Source organism: Canis lupus, chromosome 9, assembly GCF_011100685.1.
Source record: "Canis lupus familiaris isolate Mischka breed German Shepherd chromosome 9, alternate assembly UU_Cfam_GSD_1.0, whole genome shotgun sequence".
NCBI lineage: Eukaryota > Metazoa > Chordata > Mammalia > Carnivora > Canidae > Canis > Canis lupus.
This window is the reverse complement of record NC_049230.1, coordinates 40,600,805-40,620,495: the sequence shown is the minus strand read 5'-3', so window position 1 is coordinate 40,620,495 and position 19,691 is coordinate 40,600,805. Positions and strand designations below refer to the sequence as shown.

General features: G+C 49.4%; 1 protein-coding gene across 5 annotated transcripts in view; it reads left to right on the top strand.

Moving 5' to 3' along the window:
- The window catches only part of RHBDL3 (rhomboid like 3), a 46,933-nt gene extending 27,671 nt beyond the window's left edge, over positions 1 to 19,262 (top strand). For 4 of the 5 annotated variants that reach the window (XM_038548150.1, XM_038548151.1, XM_038548149.1 and 1 more), the window contains 3 exons: positions 4,735 to 4,835; positions 13,224 to 13,284; positions 15,625 to 19,262. In XM_038548150.1, coding sequence (XP_038404078.1) covers positions 4,735 to 4,835; positions 13,224 to 13,284; positions 15,625 to 15,896 — 434 coding nt within the window. In that variant the 3' untranslated portion in view covers positions 15,897 to 19,262. Of the gene's footprint in view, positions 1 to 4,734; positions 4,836 to 11,600; positions 11,755 to 13,223; positions 13,285 to 15,624 lie in introns of all 5 variants that reach the window. The other variant, XR_005364685.1, reaches the window with a different exon arrangement.
- Positions 19,263 to 19,691: the final 429 nt, after the last annotated feature.

The following is a 19,691-nucleotide window of genomic DNA, read 5'->3' as shown; positions in this document are numbered from 1 at the left end:
GGTAGAGTGAGATGACGAATAAAATAAGAGTGCCATGTAAACTGTGCTGGGCACAGTGAGATTCCCTTGGGGACATCCAATGTGTGGAGCCAGGTGCCTCCGCAGCCAGGCCAGCGCCTGTCCTCTTGACTGACCCCCTGCTGACAGGAACCAGTCTGGCCTAAGAGATAGTGAGCACCTGTGCCAGCCGAAGGAGACTGGGGCCCCGCTAACCCCGCTCACTTGGCCAAGACCATGACCTTGAGGATAGCAGGGTCCCTAGAGCCAGCAAGACTCCCCCTCTTCCTCCCCAATGGGGGTGAGGTAGGCTGGGGTGAGCTGGGGAGCACAGGCTGCATTTCTGCAGGAAAAGTCTGCGCCAACTGGGTTTCTGAACAGAGGGATCTCCCTCGTGATGTTTCCAACTTTATAGCTGGCTTTTTTTTTTCTTTAACAAGGTTTGCTGCCTCAGCTCTTCACCTTGACAGCTGTGCCCAAGGGAGCTTTGTGTGTATGTTTAAGTAAGATCTTAATCCTTCCTGAGTGGCATTAAAGTTGTCATCAGGAGAGCAGGGCACCGTTGACCTTGTAAACAACAGGCAGTCTGGGACCCTGGGAGCCACTGAAGTGACTTCAAGAACCCCAGAGAGAAGGGTCCCACCCGACTGCCCACTCTTGGCAAGGCCGGTCTGCTAGTTCATGAGCCCTCAGCATGGCAGATTAGCCCCACACCTTCATTTCTCTGTGTGCTGAGAGTTGAAAACTTGGCCCCTTTGGACAGCACCCCTCTCCCCCGAGCTTCTCCCAGCATTTAGTGCCTTCCGCATCCTTGAACCAAGGTCTGATGAGGATCTCTGTGTGCCAGATGTACTCAGCCACCCACGCACCCCACCCCCAAGTCTTGACATCTGGAGATTTGTAGTCCCATTTTCTATACCTAGATACTCAGAGACCCAGATGGTTAATGGCAAGGAACAGGAAAGACACTCATAACGCTTGCAGTTAGTAGTCATTTAGATGGGAGTGCCAATAACCCAGAGGACAGAAATGAGATTCAAGATGACTCAGGGCTCACCCAAACCAGATGACACCCCATGGGGAAGCTGTGCCAGTGTCACTTCCCAGTGACACCAGTGCAGAGGGGGATGGTGCATCAACAGAAGTATGCCTTGCCAACTAATGGGGAGGGACTGTGTATCATAAAGCAAATAACCTGTGCTCTTATATCTGAGGCAGGGACTCAGAGAGGACACTCTGGTCACCATGTATCATATCACTAATCTCTAGGATCAAGTTGATCGATCTGCCTGCACCATTCCTCCCTCTCAACTCTGTGTGCATCCCAAGTCCAGAGGGGGGCCCATTCACAGAGAGCCAGATCCTGACTGGATACCCGGTAGTCAGGAAGGGCCTGCCTTCCTAAGGCAGGTACCAGCACGCTCCACTTGTCACAGGTACAGAACCCGAGTGGTAGAGTGCCTCAGGAGACTTGCCCAAGGAGACTCAGTTGTATGTGGTGGAGCTGGCGTCAAACCCAGGCCGCCTGACCCCAAAGGCTGTGCTTCAGCCTACTGCCAGGTGCAGTGAGAACCCAAAGGCAGGCCTTTTCCTTTGTGCAGATAATTTATGGTCAGAAACCAACTGAGGTCTTAACAAACATCAGGCTCCACTCTTTAGGTCCCACCCAGTGAAAATATTCCAAAGGCGAGTCTGTCAGATTTTGTAGCACAGTTTGCACAGCTAACCTCTGCGCAGGTGCATCTGGTACTTTGGACCTGCAATAGGGGATTCTCATACGTTACCTCTTATACTCACCCCAAGTCTTATGACATGGGTCCTGTCATCTCCATTTCAGAGGCAGTTCAGAGAGCTGAAATGACTTGTTGGTTTTCTCAGAAGGATCAAGAAGTACTAGAAGTGAGTGGAAACCCTTCCTCTGCCCCATGCTTCTAACCAATGCTTGAGGCCAGTGTGTGAAAACCAGCATTTTAAATGCTCCAGCAAGCTTTTCTTACAGATTATATAGATTATCAACCATGTGTGCCTCCCCAGAGCCTAACACAGGGATTGGCATATGTTAAGCAACAAATATTTGTAGAACAAATGGAAGAATACATGCATAAATAAAGTTATATTGCTTAAAGGTAGATATTCCACTGATTTTTATTAGGATTTTTTTTTAATGGCTAAGGGAGACATTGGAAAACACCTGCTTTAAATATTTCAGCGTAAAATTTTTGCAGCTGTGTGTTATGATAAAGTCACCAATTTATCTGCGTGCTGGTTGACCCAGAATTTTTTTGAGAAAGTTCATAGCCCCCACTAGAACTAGTCTTGGCCTACTGCTGTGCAGAGGTGTGTGTGTCCCTCCAGCTTGCCATTCTGTCCCCATCTTCTGCCCCCGGGACCTCTGGGAAATTTGTACTGGCCTTATGGAACTGTCGTCCATAAGGTTAGGTTAGGTTCCAAACAGCTTGTCAGGAATCCTATTTGGCCCAGGCCTCCTGCCCTAGAATGGCCATTATTGCTATACTGATATGCACACAGGCCCAGGCTTATATTTGATGTCTCCCACCTCCTTTAGTCCTGGGCTAATCTGCACCCATTTGGGGAAAATCTCTTTGCCACACATGGAGGGCCAGATGGTTACATTCAGGATTCTAGAACCGGGATCCAAACCTCAGATCCTGGATCTCAGGCCAAGGCTCAGGTTGTTGAATCTCTGATCTGAAAGGAACTCTTGAGGTGCCCCCAGTGGGAGGCATATTTGACTCCCCAGACCCCACCCCCATTCAGCCATAGGCTCTCTGTGTTCTGCTCCATAGGGTAGGGGTGTGGGTAAAGTTTCCTTTGAAAAGAGGGTTTCACTGCTCAGCTGCTCAGAAGTTGGAAAGCCTTAGACCTCTTTATTTGACAGATGTGAAAGCTGAAGCCCAAACAATTCAGGGGCTTTGCCCAAGGTCACACGATTAGCCAGTCCCACCCCCCATTCCAGACTCTTGCCTCAATCCCAAACTGACCCCTGATCCTGGGGTCAGGACTCTTATTCATGGGTAGGGTGAGAGAAAGGTCAGTGTGGGGCAGCTGGACTGCACAGGCTTCCCTGCTGTCTCTCTGCCACTGGTGGATGTCACCGCACTGGGGAGGCCGAGGGAGCAGAAGCTGGGCCGGTGTGTAGGGACCTGTGAGAGGAAGGAGGCCAGTCCAGGGAGGCTGGGGCTTCCTCTGTCCATGCGGTAATTAATGAGCCATTTGGGCAGCCAGCCCTGCAATGCAGCCTTCCTCGCTGGCTGCCAGGAGAGCGTGGGAATCCTTTGTCATGCAGATCCCACTGCCTGCCGGTTTGCCACCCTGGGATTTTTTTTTTTCTGTTATATACAGCTGACCCCTTGGCTAGGCAGTAAAAAAAGAAAGTTATCTGACAATAGATCAATACCTAATTAAAGCCAGAGGGAAGGCATGAAAGGAGAGAAGAAAGATTTATAGTTACCCTGGGAGGGGAGAAGGATGTGGGAGTTCTCAGTTCCCAACAGTGCCTTTTCCTGGGAGATCACATCCCCCTGAGACCCAGAATTTGCTGTTGGGATCTCTTACTTGAAGGATCTCAGTGAGCCAAGGAGCCTTGAGAGAAGTCTGAGGGCACAGGTAGGGGAGAGAAGGGGGATGCCGTTATGGGGGTTCCCCAGGCTCAGGGGTGTCAGGTGCTCTGGCTCTTGGGCTGGGCCCTGCCTCCCCTTATGTAGCAGACCCTCCACCTCCATAGAACCTGCAGAGTTTGGCCATCTGCCGGACCCTCCTTCTCCACCCAGGCAGCAGCTAATTGGCTCCTGAGCCTGCAGGCATTTTCCAGTGGTGGTTTCTGCACACTCACCCGGGCCAGCCACCTCTCAGCCTCTGGGCCCTAGGCTCTACCTCCCAGTTATTTTTAGTCTCCCATGTCCTTCCGTGGAAGCGAAAGCATTGATCATACTTAAATGAGACCAGAACAATACATTTCCCTCCTCTCTGCTCAGCCTCCCTCGCAGCACAAAAGTTTGTCATCCCCCAGACCAAGAGTCTACACCCTTCCTTTCCCCCAGAGGATATGACATCATCTCTCTCCCTCTCTTCCCTGGGACTTTTCAAGGACATTTTTCTTCCAGAGAAACCCCCACTCTGGAGATCCTTTTGGCCTGTTGTGATTTCATTTGGCTGAAGGGAGGTTGGAGGTGGTGCCAAGCAGGTTTCTAGATGCCGCAGTTGAGCAGCAAGAGTGATGATGGAGGATGGAGGTTGACCTCTGTACCCATTTGGGGGAGTGGCTGCTGTTGAGGCCAAAAGCACAGGCCTCGTGTCCACAAAGCTGGATTTACATCCTGGTTCCTGCTCTTCCTACTGAGTGACTCTGGGCTCAGTCTCCTCACCTCTGCAGCGTGGCCACTGTTGTCTTCCTCAAAGAGCTAAATGGGACAGAGTACGTAAAGCACGTGGCCGGTGTCTGATGCACGGTACCTATGCATCACAGCTGCTCTGATAGTATTGCGTATTGCCCAGAACCCTGAGGTGGCACCATGTTATCCCTCCCCTCCACTGAGTCTCCTATAAAAGGAGAAGTTTCAATCAATGGCTCTTCCAGCCATCAGTTAAGGCCTCTAGGGGGCTCCAGGACGACATGGGATGCAGGGAAGAGGACATGGAGGCTAGGTTCAAGGGCCTGGGGCAGGGGCAGGGAGGAAGCTCCAGCATCCTTGAATTCCGCATATCTCTCTGTACCAGGGTCCCTGGCAGTGTCTGTGGCTGACATGACTGCACCGGTCGTGGGCTCCTCTGGAGGGGTGTATGCGCTTGTCTCTGCCCATCTGGCCAACATCGTGATGGTGAGCACCTCCTGTCCCAGCATGCCTATCTTAGCGTCCCCCCTGCGCATCAGTCATCTACTCCCCAGCTCAGGCACATAAATGCCAGGCAGACCTGGCTAATATTAGAGTTTGCAGATGCTCTCTGCTTTCTGCAGGCTTATTTCAGATGGGGCCCTTCCATATACAATTTATGTTTTTTTTTTCTTCTTGACTATGAAATTACCCATTTCCCTAATTCTACCCCTTTCCCACTAGACTTTAAAAAATGTTACAATAGAGGCTCTTGGCTGGCTCATTCAGCAGAGTATGCAACACTTGATCTTGGTGACATGAGTTCAAGCCCCACTTTGGGCCTAGAGCTTACTTAAAAAAAAAAAAAAGGAGACAGGGATACCTGGGTGGCTTAGTTGGTTAAGCATCCAACTCTCTCTTTTTTTTTTTTTTGTAAAGATTTTATTTATTAATTTGAGCGAGAGAGCACAAGTGGGGGCAAGGGGCAGAAGGAGAAGGGGAGAGAGAAGCAGACTCCCACTGAGTAGGGAGCTCGACGATGTGGGGCTCAATCCCGGGGCTGAATCCCAGGACCCTGAGATCATGACCTGAGCTGAAGGCAGATGCTTAACCAACTGAGCCACCCTGACGCCCCTAAACATCCAACACTTGATTTCAGCTCAAGTCTTGATCTTGAGGTCATGAATTCAAGTTCCACATTGGATTCCATGCTGGGCATGGAGCCTGCTTAAAAAAACCTTTAAAAAAATTTACAATCCTTGATCACCAGTGGCAAAATTGGAACTTGAACCCATAGCTCCTGACAATGATTCAAGTGTCATTCCCTTACACCAACCTCTCATAGTGGCAAGACACTGCTGTTCCTTTCCTGTGCTCTTTGCCTTTTCATGAAAGGCATTCTAGGGTAATGGTTAAGAGCATAGGCTTTGGAGCTCGTCAGCCGAGATCTGAGTCCTAGCTACGTACTTCCTAAAGGAGGATCTTGGGCAAGTTACTTAACTATGCTGTGCCTCAGTTTCTTTTTTTTTTTTTTTTGTGCCTCAGTTTCTACATCTGTGAAACAGGATGATATGTGATAAATGAGATAAAGTGAAGATAACCATTCAACATAAATGTTAACTCCCTACTCCTCCCAGAAGAGGCCAGGGTGGACTCAGAATGGAGACAGAGTCTCCAAGGCAAGAAATTGTCATTAGTTTGATAGTCTCAGAAAAGGCCAAAGTCCTTGTTTTAGAGGCAGTTAGAAGGAGGGGCCCTCTAGGCAGGGTCCAGGTCTGACTCATCCCCAGTACCCGGCAGAGGACTGGACAAATGGTAGGTGGTGCCGACTACATTTTTTTATTTTAAGGAATCTTTACACCCAACCTGAGGCTCGAACTCCCAACCTCGAGATCAAGTCACAGCTCTGCTGACTGAGCCAGCCCGGTGCCCGCCCCCCCCCCACCACCTGCCGACTAAATTTTGAATGAAGGAAGGAGGGAATGAATGAAGTGTGTCTTTCTAGAAAAGGCGTAGCTCCCCACCCGGTCCTCCTGTTCTCACCTTCCTCCTCCCTCACTGTCTTCACCCACGTGGCAGATGTGTGAATGCTCTGTTACAACAGTCTGGAGTTCCTAAATTCTCCCATTTCTTCTTTATTATTGCCACCGTCACCTGCCTGCTCAACGCACCATCGTTTTCCTTTTCACCGAAGTCCCCTTTGTGCATTGAGAGAGAGAGAGAGAGAGAGAGAGAAAAGAGAGTATAAGTGAGCGTACAGGAGAGGGACAGAGGGAAAGAAAGGAAGGTGGGTGCGGGGTAGGGAGACGGGAGAGGGGGATGGACAGACAGACACTATCAACACTTGCTACTTGTCTGAATTTTGGCAATTTCACATGAGCACTTGGAGAGACCCAGCAGGTGTGGAAAGGCTTTGTGTGGATGTGCGAGTGTGTGAGCACATGTGCTTACACACGTGCGTACACACACACACACACACACACAGCCTGTCTGCAGCGCAGTGCTGCCTCATGTAGCCCTTTTAAATGGGTCATTCTGTATCAGTGCCACAGCTTTCCCCAGACACAGCTTTTTCTCTGAATTCCACCTCCGCTGCTCCCCCTCCCCCTGCCCCAGTTCCTTTCTGTAGGGGACTGGGAAATGCTAACAAACCCTCCTTCCCCCTCAAGATGTGTATGTGTGTGAGGGGATGAGGGGAGAACAGGGTAAGAAGAAACAAACTGGAGTTCATAGAGATGCCCTGTTCCCACCCCCTTCCCCACAGCATGGGCAATGGCCCCGAGGCCCCAGAAGTTCCCATGGTGAGGACAGAGCACCCCCAGAATGACAGGGTGGGACATGGCAGTTGAGGAGGGAGGTATGAAAGTAGTCTTGTTCCAGTTCGCACTTCTTTCTGGCAAGTAGCCCATGACCTGTGGTGGTGGAGATGAGCAGTCCTGTCCAAGAGCCCATTGTCCTTCTAGAAGAACACAGCTTTCCCTGGCCAACTGGGAACTTTATAGTCTCCAGAGCGTGACATAGGGTTGCCTTTCCCTAGAAGTTGTGTGGTGCTTATTTGATGGTGGAAAAAAACAAAACAAAACAGAACAAAACATCTCATTTTCTTATCAGAAAAGTTGATTTCCTTTCAACAAGAGGCCACCTTTACCCAAATTAGCTTAGTGCCCAGCACTTCAGAGTCGAGTTAGGACCAATGCTATAAGATGGCCATTTCTATGGGCCAGAAGCACTCAATTGGCAGTGTCATGTGGTTCCATCTAATAGATATGCTAGTATTTTATTTTTTAAAAATTTTTATTTATTCATTTGAGACAGAGAGAAAGATAGCATGAGCAGAGGGAGAAGCAGACTCCCCGCTGAGCAGAGAGCTGGATGTGGGGTTTGATCCCAGGACCCTGGGATCTTGACCTGAGCCGAAGGCAGATGCTTAGCTGACTGAGCCACCCAGGTGCCCCAGATATACTAGTATTTTTTTTTATATATATACTAGTATTTTAAATCCCCAAATGAAGATTTGGTCTATGTGTGTATATGTGTGTGCATGTGTGCACACATGCGCACAATAAAGCGCCTTGTCAGAACAGACAGAAGAAAGAACCATAACAGTCAGAAAATGTGGATTTGAGTCCTGGTGTCACCATCTTAAGAGCCATGAGCTCCTTTACTTCTCACTTCTCTGCTCCCTCATCTGTAACCCGTTCTTCACAAGGTACTTGTGAGAAAGACATGAAAAGGATGGATGGAGGGACTCCTGGGTGGCTCAGCGGTTGAGCATCTGCCTTTGGCCCAGGGCTTGATCCTGGAGTCCCAGGATGGAGTCCTGCATAGGTTCCCTGCGAGGGGCCTGCTTCTCCCTCTGCCTGTGTCTCAGCCTCTCTCTCTCTCTGTCCCTCATGAATAAATAAATAAAATATTAAAAAAAGGATGGATGGGAAAATGCTTTCCATGTGGCAAATCACCACACAGCTGTGAAATTCCATGTGTGTATGTGTGTTTATGTGTATGCACATGAGTGTGCGTGTGTATGTGTGTGTGTTTGTATCCTTGAATACATGTAATTTTTTTTTTATTTATACCCATTTTTGTCTGTTATCTACAGAGAACAATTAGGAAATATGTTCTTTTTACTTTGGATACAAAATAGAAAAGTGTTGAACACTTCTGTTTTCAGGTTGTCTGTTTAAGTGAAAGATTCTGCCTGAAATGAAAACATGTCTTATTTTTCACAAAAACACTCAGTTCCATGGGTGCCTGGCTGGCTGGCTTGGTTGATGGAACATGCCACCCCTGATCTCTGGTTTGTGAGTTCAAGGCCCACGTTGTGTAGAGATTACTTAAAACTAAAATCTTAAGGAAAAAAGGCAAAAATAAAAAATCAAACTGAGTTCCAAAAAACTTGCAGTTTACATCAAGGGATTAAATTCAGAAAATATTGCAACAGGGATGCCTGAGTGGCTCAGTGGTTGAGCATCTGCTTTCGACTCGGCGTGATCCCGCAGTCCCGGGATCGAGACCCACGTCGGGCTCCCTGCATGGAACCTGCTTCTCCCTCTGCCTGTGTCTCTGCCTCTCTGTGTCTCTCATGAATAAATAAATAAAATCTTTTTTAAAAATTTGCAACAAAAAAACTGATGGCATAGAAGACCTGCAATCAAGACTTGTTAGTTTAAATGCCAGAAGTATGGGGATCCCTGGGTGGCTCAGCAGGTTTAGCACCTGCCTTCGGCTCAGGGTGTGATCCTGGAGTCCTGGGATCGAGTCCCACATCGGGCTCCCTGTGTGGAACCTGCCTCTCCCTCTGCCTCTCTCTCTCTCTGCCTCTCATGAATGAATAAATAAAATCTTTAAAAAAAAATGCCAGAAGTATTAAGATATACATAATTGAATAATTTATTAATTGCTTTTTGCTGGGGCCCACAGGCCAGAGTTCCATTATTAAATATACAAAATATTTACTTACACTTTGCTCCATACAATAGATATTTCCCTAAAGTGTTTGAGATCTCAGTTTTTGCAACAGGACCATATTGTCAAAGCACAAAGAAAGATTGTTATCTAGAAGACACCAGAGGTCTCTTTGTTGTAAGGCTCATTTTATTAATAAAAGTCCTTTCGTAGGACAAATAATGGCTCCCTAATTTATCTGTGTCATGCTTTTCCTTCCCTTGTGCTGGGTTTTCTTGAAGTCGTTTTGACCAGGATACATAAAGCCATCGAGATCCAGCCTGGATTTCAGCTTTGAGCTCTTAACTGGTTGGGTGAACAAGCTGCCAAACTGCTGAGGGGACCGGTCACTGCCTTGTTTGCTGAGGGTGGGTTCTTTCTCACCCCTCGGAGATGCTGCAAAAGATGTGTGTTCCCTGGGGCCACAGGCGCTTCCACATTTATAGCAGCAGTGCTAGCTGTGGGGAGATTCTTTTTTCATTTCTCCTGTTGTTTCACTGCGGTTCATTTTATTGGAGGGAATAATGGGTCGGGGAAAATGAAGCAGCTGGTGTGGGATGGGGTGACTGTAGTTTAACCCTTCAGCTACTGGGAGGCATTGACCACGTTCACTTAGCTTTGGGGGCACTTGGAGCCGCCAGCAGGAAGAGACAGACCCCTAGACCTGAGGGCCCTATTGCTCTCAACGTTAATTTACTATGACCTTGAGCCAGCCCCCCTTGTGGACTCTCAGTTTCTTCTTCCCTAAAGTTTAGGGTGGAGATGTGACTGGATCTACCTGGCCAACTCCAGTGCCTTCAGGGGCCAGGCAGCGATTATTAAGGGAGCTGGCCTGGAGAGACTGCCCGGCTAGTAGTTCAAGGTCATTCAGGAGTTTTAAAGATGCTGTGCAGGCCAAACCCACTACCTTTGTCTCAGGCCTGACTGATAATATCAAACATTTCCTAGATGCTTACCACATGCCAGGCAATGTTCTTAGCGCTTTACGCATTTGAATTCATTTTCCCTTCACAATCCAGCGAGGTAGGTAATTGAGATAGGCACTCTTGTTACCCCAGATTTACAAATGAAGACACTAGCCAGAAAGGAGTTCTCAGCCACCTCACCAGTGGCCTTGCCAGACCAAAACTATGGATGGTGCTTTTGAAGACAGGCCCCAGATAGGGCCTAAAGGGAACATGGAGCTCAGCTGAAGGACAGCGCGGCCAATATATTCTAGACTGACTTGGCCTGATAGTATCACTCAGAACACAGTGAAAGAGATGCTGTCTTTTTAAGTAAGCTACTCATTCAGAGGGTTTTTTTGAGGAAAAGGAATATTGGAAGTGTTCTGTATCACTTTTTTGGGGGGAGTGAAATATACATAGCATAAAATTTTACCATTTTTATTATGCAGTTTAGTGTCAAGTATTCTCTCTCTCTCTCTCTCTCTCTCTCTTTTTAAAGATTTTATTTGTTATTCATGAGAGATACACAGAGAGAGGCACAGACACAGGCGGAGGGAGAAGCAGGCTCCATGCAGGGAGCTGGATGTGGGACTCAATCCCAGGACCCCAGGATCATGCCCTGAGCTGAAGGCAGACTCCCAACCGCTGAGCCACCCAGGCGTCCCTTGTCAAGTATATTCTCAATGTTGGGCAGTCATCACTACCATCTATATCTAGAACTCCTCATCCTGCAGAAGTGAAACTATTTATCTATTAAACAACTGCCTCTCCTAGCCTCTGGCAAGCACCATTGTATTTGCTGTCTCTATGGGTTCCACCACTCTAGGTGGCTCATAGAAGTGGACTCATACAGACAATATTTGTCCTTTAGAGACTGGCTTATTTCACTTAGCATAATGTCTTCAAGGTTCATTCATTATGTCAGAATTTCCTTCCTTTTAACATTCCCTTGTATCTCCATTCATCCATCTATGGACACTGGTTTGCTTCTATTTTTTTTGGTGGTTGTGAATAATGCTGCTATGGACATGGGTGTCACTCCCCTAATAGGGGAGAAATAGGATCCATCCGTGGACATCGCAAGGAGACAAAGCCTGGCTGGACAAGAGCAGGAAGAATTTTTTAGTGGTTAGAGCCCCTTCCCAGGGCTGCTCCAGGAGTGTCACAAAGGTGGGAGGGCCATTTTGTCAGCCGCTTGGTAGTGGGTGTCTCCCTTTGAGAGGAGATGGTCTGTCAGGTGCCTCCCAAGTACCTGCCCATCCTAGGGTTTCATTCCAGAGGAGCAGGGGGGCTGCCCACCATCAGTTGGCCAAGCTGGGTTAGACTGGGTTACCAGGTCCAGTGGAAAGCACCAATTCCTGTTTTGTTCCCTGTCTTCCAGCGGGCCTTCGCTGTGGACAGCCACCAGCAGGTGACAAACATTGCCTGTCATCTGCTTCTTAGCAGAGAACACATCAGCAAGCAAAGCTGAGACTTCCCCACCTGCAGAGGGGCTGTGTGTTGCTCACCTCACCTTTGATGAAGAGGGCTTGCCGGTCAGTGACGAGTAAGGGGGGAATAGGAGGCGACGGGCAGGATGCTGAATGTCTTCTGCAAGATTTCACCAACTTTTTGGCAGTTGCCCTGTGTCTTCTCTTGCTTGCTCCACTGAAGCTTCCATAAATGTTACTGTATGTGCCAGGGCTCAGGGCCCCGGTAACATTTAACACATGTGTTCTCTCAACATCAAAGAAGTACGAGATGTGCCGCCCTCAGCTGGGCCTGGGCCAGGCAGCAAAGACCGAGTGGGTTGGGTGGGAGGGGACAGGAGCCCCTGGCTGTACGCAGTGGCCTCCTTCCCTAGGGCTGATGTGTTCCAGGCAGATTCCAGACTCGTTTCTGTGCATGCGTGTATCTGGATAAATGGAATGGTGCTTTGAATGTGCTGCAGGAGAGCCCCTCAAAGGAACCCTGTGGCGAAGTCTTTTGTAAAGTGAAAAATCCTTTTGTAAGGTGAATAATTATACTCTGTTTATCTGCTGTGGAGGTTCAGAGTGTTCTGAGATTCTCAGGGGAAAAAGGGATTTGTTTGAAGGCCATCTGGCTCCCCCCTCTTTTCCAACGCCTGATTCTGTAGAGCATCCCCTCCAAGTGATGTCAAGCCCCTGTTTGAACCTCTCAGTGATGGGAGACTCGCGATCCCCCATGATGGCACATTTCATGTTTGGACAGCTCTACTTATTAGAAATAGAAAGGTCCGGAGCTTTAAAAAAAATCCCTGAAGTTTTCATCCATTGAGTCTTCCGCTTACAGGTTATACTGAATATGCCTGTCCTTACAGTGACTCATTTGATACTTGACAACAGTGAACTTGACCCCGGGCTCTTCTCTCCATCCATTTCTCATATGTGGGATTTTGGTTTCTTTTATCATCCTGACCATTCTGCTTTGACTTTGCTTGGCTTGCTGTCCTGCATCCCTTCTGCAACCGTGGGACCCCAGCAGTTGATACAGCTCTTGGCTGTTATCTGCCCATGTAGAGAGGACAGGGACCTCATCTCCCTAGATCTGTATTCTTTTTCTCCTATAGTACAGCTCAAGTGCTTTCATGACAGTAATAAATTTACCATTGCCTGAAATCTCATGCTGGTGTGATCTACAACCAAACCACAGCTGCCTCATTCAAGACTTAATGGAGATGATTATTTTTTAAAAGATTTATTTATTTATTTAATTTGAGAGCACAAGAGAAAGAGCACAAGTGCAAGTTGGAGAGGGGCCAAGGGAGAGAATCTTTAAGTAGACCCCCTCTGAGCCCTGAGCCTGGACTAGGGCCTTGAACTCAAGACCGTTGAGATTATGAATATGAACTGAGCTCTAAAGCCAAGAGTCAGATGCCTTAACTAAGTGAGCCACCAGGCACCCCTGAGATAACTTTTTTTAATGTTAGATTTTCTTAAGTGAGGTACATCTGTAGAGGAGTGGTCAGATCTGGAACTAATGAAACTTTCTCCTTTTTCCCTAGAACTGGTCAGGCATGAAGTGTCAATTCAAGCTGCTGCGAATGGCTGTGGCCTTGATCTGTAGTAAGTACTGACAGGGCAAACTGGGTGGAATAGAGCCTTGCTTGCATCAGGCCTGAAGGGTAGAAAGATGGCAAATCCCTGCCCTTGAGGCATTTGTGGTCAAAATAAAAAGGGAAACATGTCAATAGTGTGTGACAAAGTAGGGGTGTTATGAGAGGCTCATTCTGAGGCGGAAAGAGGTAAGAATCTGAACGGAAGTGATGGAGGCAGAGAGAAGAGGGGACACATGGTCTCTCATTCAGCCCTCAGAACATGGCTGTGAAGAGGCTATTTTTTTTTTAAAGGATTTTATTTATTTACTCATGAGAGGTACAGAGAGAGAGAGGCAGAGACACAGGCAGGGGGAGAAGCCGGTTCCCTGCAGGGAGCCTGATGAGGGATTCGATCCCAGGACCCAGGCCTGGATCATGACCTGAGCTGAATGCAGACAATCACTGAGCCACCCAGGTGACCTGAAAAGTCTATTTTTTCTAAGGCTTTATTTATAGGTAGCCACTGGAGCTCATGGCCCCTGCCCACAGCCATCCAGCTGGAGGTGATGGGGGCAGAATTGAGAGCCGGCCTCTGTTGTTTCTAATGCCCACACTGTAGGCAGCCTGGGGCAGGAGCACCCTGGGCTGTCTGCCTGGAACTGCCTGCTACGTGGGGAAGAAGAGTCAGAATAGACATGGGCGGGAGGATGGGCCTACCTATGTGGACTGCACTTCTGTCCACTTCCACATTCCTTGCCCTAAGGCCCACAGACTCTTTGAATCAAGGCAGTGGGGGACAGTGGGGCACCGTGGAGTGGGGGTGGGGTGAGCATAGCTTCCCTGTCTGCTCAGACTCTGGGTCTGTTTGTGTGCAAGGAAGGGAGGAGAAGGCTGAGTCCTGATGTTTCAAAAAACCCAACTCAAAACATCATAAAACCTAAAAATGCTGTTTTGGAGCAGGAGACCAAAGTCTTTCAGACCTCCTTTAAGGTACCCAGGGCTTGCTAAGCAAAGGCAGGAAGACGCCCCTGGAGCTCAGGGAGGGCTCTGGGAAGGATTCAGTTTTGGTCCCCGGCTGCTCCTCTTCCGCCATCTATCGGTCATTCTTAGACTTGCAGGGCCTGGGCCAGAAGACCCGACAATCCCCAGGGGAATGGAGGTGCAGGCATCTCTGGGTGGTGAAGGTGGCGAGAGGCATGCTGGATAATTAAGTGGTAACTGAACAAGTACAAAAGTCCCTGCGCAGGACTTTCTATCCATCGTCAAATGTGCCTTGGCTTCCTCATCTGAAAAATGGGAATAACGATGACTGTCAGTATTCTTTGGTGGTAGGCAGTGAAATGGCTGTTGCTCAGCACCTGTCCTTTTGAGAGAGTACATCCCAGTGGATTGGCCAACCCAGCAAATTCATGCAAGAAAAATGAACTGGAGAATGGGACACCTGGGTGGCTCAGTGGTTGAGTGTCTGCCTTCGGCTCAGGACATGATCCCAGGTTCCTAGAATCATGTCCCACGTTGGGCTCCCTACAGGGAGCCTGCTTCTCCCTCTGCCTGTGTTTCTTCTTCTCTCTGTGTGTCTCTCATGAATAAATAAATACATTCTTAAAAAAAAAGAATGGGATGGGGGCATTTTAGCATCTGTTAGGAGAGAATGCCAGTGCTTTGTTGGGGCTGGGTATTCCCATTCTTTCTTTGCCCATTTCTTCCCCCATCCCTTCTTTCCAAACGCAAAAGCACTGGTTCTGAGGGTTTCCTAAGGTTTTCGAAATAAGACATGAAAACACTTTTAGAAACTGTAAAGTGCTAGCAGCTATTGAAGTTATTAACGTTCCAGCAGTGCAGCCTGGTACTCTACAGATGGGGAAACGAAGTCTCCTGGACTCATGAACGCAGGGCCGCGAGGGTCTTTGGGTTTGTGCACAAGTTATCCACTCTGCCTGGAATGCTCTTCTCAGGGCCTTCTCTTGACAGTCACATCTCTGCTCAAATTTTGCATCTCTAAGGAGATCTTGCCTGATTCCCCAAACTAAAGAATCCCCTTCCTTATACCCAGTATTGATTTAGAATTACCTGTTTTTTACTCCCCATAGAATTTTTTCTTTTTACTGGAATTCTCTCATTAGAGGGAATGTGTAATCAATGCTGGCCGATTGCCACATCCGTAAGCCCTGGGGGAACAGGGTTTGTCTGTCCCTCACTCCTGTATCTCCAGTGCAGAGAACAAACGTGCTCGACCTAATGGGTAGTGAACGAATTCACGGACGGATGTGTAAGTAGATGGCCGGGTGGATGGCTGGAGTGCAAGGCCTCCCCCCAGCCCCTGCCTAGTGGTCCTCCTGTGACTTCTCTTTGCCTCCTCCTCTTGCAGTGAGCATGGAGTTTGGGCGGGCCGTGTGGCTCCGCTTCCACCCATCCGCCTACCCCCCATGCCCTCACCCGAGCTTCGTGGCGCACCTGGGCGGTGTGGCTGTGGGCATCACCCTGGGCGTGGTAGTTTTGAGGAACTACGAGCAGAGGCTGCAGGACCAGTCGCTGTGGTGGATTTTTGTGGCCATGTACACAGTGTTTGTGCTGTTCGCTGTCTTCTGGAACATCTTCGCCTACACCCTGCTGGACTTAAAGCTGCCACCACCTCCTTAAGGCACCAGGGGACCGAGGTCAGGGAGCGGAGGGACAAGCAGCAGGAGAAAGAAGCGTGGACGTTCTCAGCACCAGCTCCATGAGGCAGGGAGGACAGCACGCGATGCTGGGCCCCTGTGATATGTGCATTCAGGTTTGGACAATGGAGCTTCTTTTCTGAAAGGCACCTGCTGGATGAGTTGGATGTGGTTACCATTGTTTTTCTAGACTGTTCTGAGCACATCCGGCCAGTGCAAAGGCCTGGGGGGCGGTGAAAGCAGCGCTCCCCTTGGGCTGGGCTCATTCCGTGTGTTCAGGCGATGCCTCCTTTGTTACGGATTGAGCAATGGCCTCTTCCCTCACCCTCACCCTGAGATGGCAAGCAGGCCCTTGTCCAGCCCAGCAGTACAGTTACAGGCCAGGAAATGTTTGCTCTACAGCTGTTGGGTTTGGAGATCTGGAGTAGAAGAGAGCGTGGCAGAGGACATGGTGTAGGGGAGCCCAGGGTGCCCTCCTGGTGGTGGGCACTGGGGCATGGCCTCTAGTGCCTAGGCGGGAAGAGGAGGGAGATGCTATAACTCCAGGCCTCCCTCTTGCCCTGGGGGTATCCAGCGAGAGAAACCCCAGCAGGAGGGAATACACTTCATCCTAAGCTCAGCCTAGGGAATGCCCAGTACCAACTTTGGACTTCTCCTTTCCTGTCCCCCAGAATCTCACATTGGTGCCCAGCATCCCGTGCCCTGCCTTGTTCTCAGAGCCTTTCCTTCTCTTCCGTTGCCCTCCCCTACAGTGTCCTGCTCTGCCTTTCCTTTGGTCATGGGGATATGTGTGTGTGTGTGTGTCTATGTGGTGGGTGAGGACGCCGTGTGATGGTAGGAGATGGTGTGGAAAGAATGTGAGGTGAGGGAATGTGAGGGAAGGAAAAACACTGTGCGTGCAGTCAGAGGCTGCGGAGGAAGCCTGTGGGGGGCGTGGGAATGTATGCAGGGGTCTGCATGAGAGGGGCAAAGGCACCGAGAGGTGGGAGGGCATGACTCCTGAGGATCTTGCTTTCAGCAAACCCAGCCCCTTCTTTCCTCTTCCTCATCCTTTCCAGGTATCTCTCTGAGAGCCACTGACCAGTGCGGGGTGGGGGGGTTGGGGTGGAGAGACACCTTGGGCCCTCCCAGGGACCACCAGGATGCTGCAATTGGCTTTTGCCAAGTTCTGTTCTTGTTTCCCTCTGGAATGACCTTCACACTCGAGGAGCTTCTGTTCAGTTATCCATAGAAGGGAAAGGCTTTAGGGGGTGTAAGAGAGGCTAGGGCAGGAATATGGAAGCTGTGTGTCCATTGAGTAGGGGGGGAACAGGAGGCTGCAGTAAAAGAAATTCTAGCTTAGAAGAAAGCTGCTTCTGGAGGATTGTTGGGTATTTGGGTGAGGGTCAGAAGTGAGGGCAGCCCATAGACTCAGGTGCTCAGAGCGTGGAGGCAACTTGGCTATTGTCAAGCTCATCCCCACCCCCGTTGTACTAGTGGGACAACCAAGCTCAAGGAATGACTCCCGAGCAGGGCCTGATGAGGCCTTGAAGAGAAAGTGGGGGTAGGATGGCCTTTGACAAACTATGTGATTCCCTTTATACTGCTCTTGGAATTCCCAACCCCTGACCACCCAGAAAGATGAAGAACTCCAGCCTGGGAGGCAGAGGGACTGGATCTGCAGGGGCGAGGGCAGGGGCTTCATCTGAAGTCAACTGGGCCAGGCAGTGAGGGGTCTTGGCACTGTGGCTTCCTGTCCTTGGTGATCACAGGTAAATGGGCAGTTCTCCATTCAGCCCCAAACTACGCTGAGCCTTTCCCTGTCTTTGCCCAAAGCTAAATAGATTGTCCTGGTCCCCACATTTCCTGAGGTCATGCTGGACTCATGCCAGCACAGTACTAAGGACTGCCAGGCCGAGTTGGCTCAGGCCCAGGTCGGTGGCTGAGTGGCGTCACCCTGAGGCATTTTGTCTGTGTCCTACCAGCCCGTCTCTGCCTTACTGAGAGGAGGGTGTAGCTGGAAGGGTCCGCTTCCTCAGAGAGGAGACCAAGTTGGACTTGGGGGCTGAGAGGACTTGGGTAAGCATGGCGAGGAGGGCCTTGGCCATGGGCTGCAGCCCCCTAAACCCAAGTGGTGCTGTCTCTCCCTGGAGGAGCAGAAGCAGCTGGTGCCTTACTGGGAGGCAGGTCTGCCCTGCTGGAGTGGAAGGTCACCCCTGCCTTCATCCCGTGTGGCCTGAAGAGGAGTCTCCCTCTCGCAGGGGTGAGAAGACGGTGAGCTAGAAGACTCTAGAAAGCCCTCAGAGAAACACCCAGGGCTGCAGATGGGAGCTTGCTACCAAGAAGGACTGCCTGGGGCGAAAATCTCATTTGCCCTCTTGTCTGAGCTGCAGCAAGGGAGCCTCCTCTAACCTCAGGTCACCAGCCCCAGCTATTCCCTGTCAGCAGTGTCCAAAAGTAACCCAAAAGTTCTTTGGTCTGCTTAACACGCACCTCCCCACCCTCGCCCAGCTGTCAGCTCCAGGCAGGGCCACCAGTGGGGTCCACAGTCATTCTACATAACCCAGGTCTCCAAAACCAGACCCAGAGATTGTCTGATAAGAAAGTTTTCTTTTTTGGCGTCTGGCTTTCTCTTTGGCCAGTCCGTGTGCCCTCACCCCCAGTACCCTGCCAGCAGCATGCCCCCATCATCCCTCCTTCCTGGTCTGGTACAGCCACTGGTCCGGTGTGCCTCTTGGGGCTGTGGAGGGTGGCTGGCCTTGCATCTGTAGGATGCAGAAATTGAAAACTAGGGATTCCCCCAACAGCAGCCATAGATTTGCACACTCATTAAATGGAAGAGGAATCACAGAAACTAGGGAAGGGAAAACAAATCTTCAAAGGAGAAATTTGGCTTTAATGATACCATTAATCATTCATTTTTTTAATTAGGAAAAGCTCCCTAATGAGGCGTTTTTGCCAGCTAATAGGATTCTCAATTTCTACGAGGACCATTCTTGCCCAGAGGATTAGGGGAGTCATTGCTCACCAAACCCAGATCTTCCCCTTCCCGCCCAGGGTCCAGTTTCATTTGCAAATAATGCAGATTCCTGGGTGCAGGGGTAGCCTTTTCCTGGCATCCTTCATGTTGCTCCCAGCGCCGGCTGGAAAGCACCAATACTCCTCTGCCTTAAAAAACAGTGCCCAAGGCTGAATTCCCCCTCCCTCCAAGGACTTGAGTAAGTGGGAAACAAAAGGAAACACAAGCTGCAATGTTTGTTTCTAAATATTTTTGTATTGTGTACATTCTGTATATTTTTGTTGTAACATATTATTTGAACACAGATTCCATTAAAGATTTTTTTTAAGCCATCCGTTATTCAGGAAGTGACCTGAAGGGCTATTGGAGCCTGTTTTATCTCTGTCTGGATTGGGGAGGTGGGAGGCGGTGGACCACAGTGGTGCTGATGTGTGTACAGCACAGCTCCGGGACCTGGTACTTGGTCCTGGTGCTGGTAGCTCAGTGGTTCTTAATCCTTCTAGAATCACTGAACTCTTTTGAATGGTTGATGAAAGCTATGTTTTTCTCTTGCTTTAAAAATGCACAGACAATTCTGTGTACAATGTCTAGGGGAAGGTGATCTGTAAATAAGAAAACTCATCTGTGGATTCAGGTCAAGAATTTTTGTGCCAGCTGTCCTGGTGGATGCCCTGTCTTCCCCTTCTACTCTCACACTATACTCTGACGAGAGATTAATAGCTTGACTACTATTATTGGAATGCTCTTCTTTGAAACATCTAGGAACTTCCTTCTTTACCC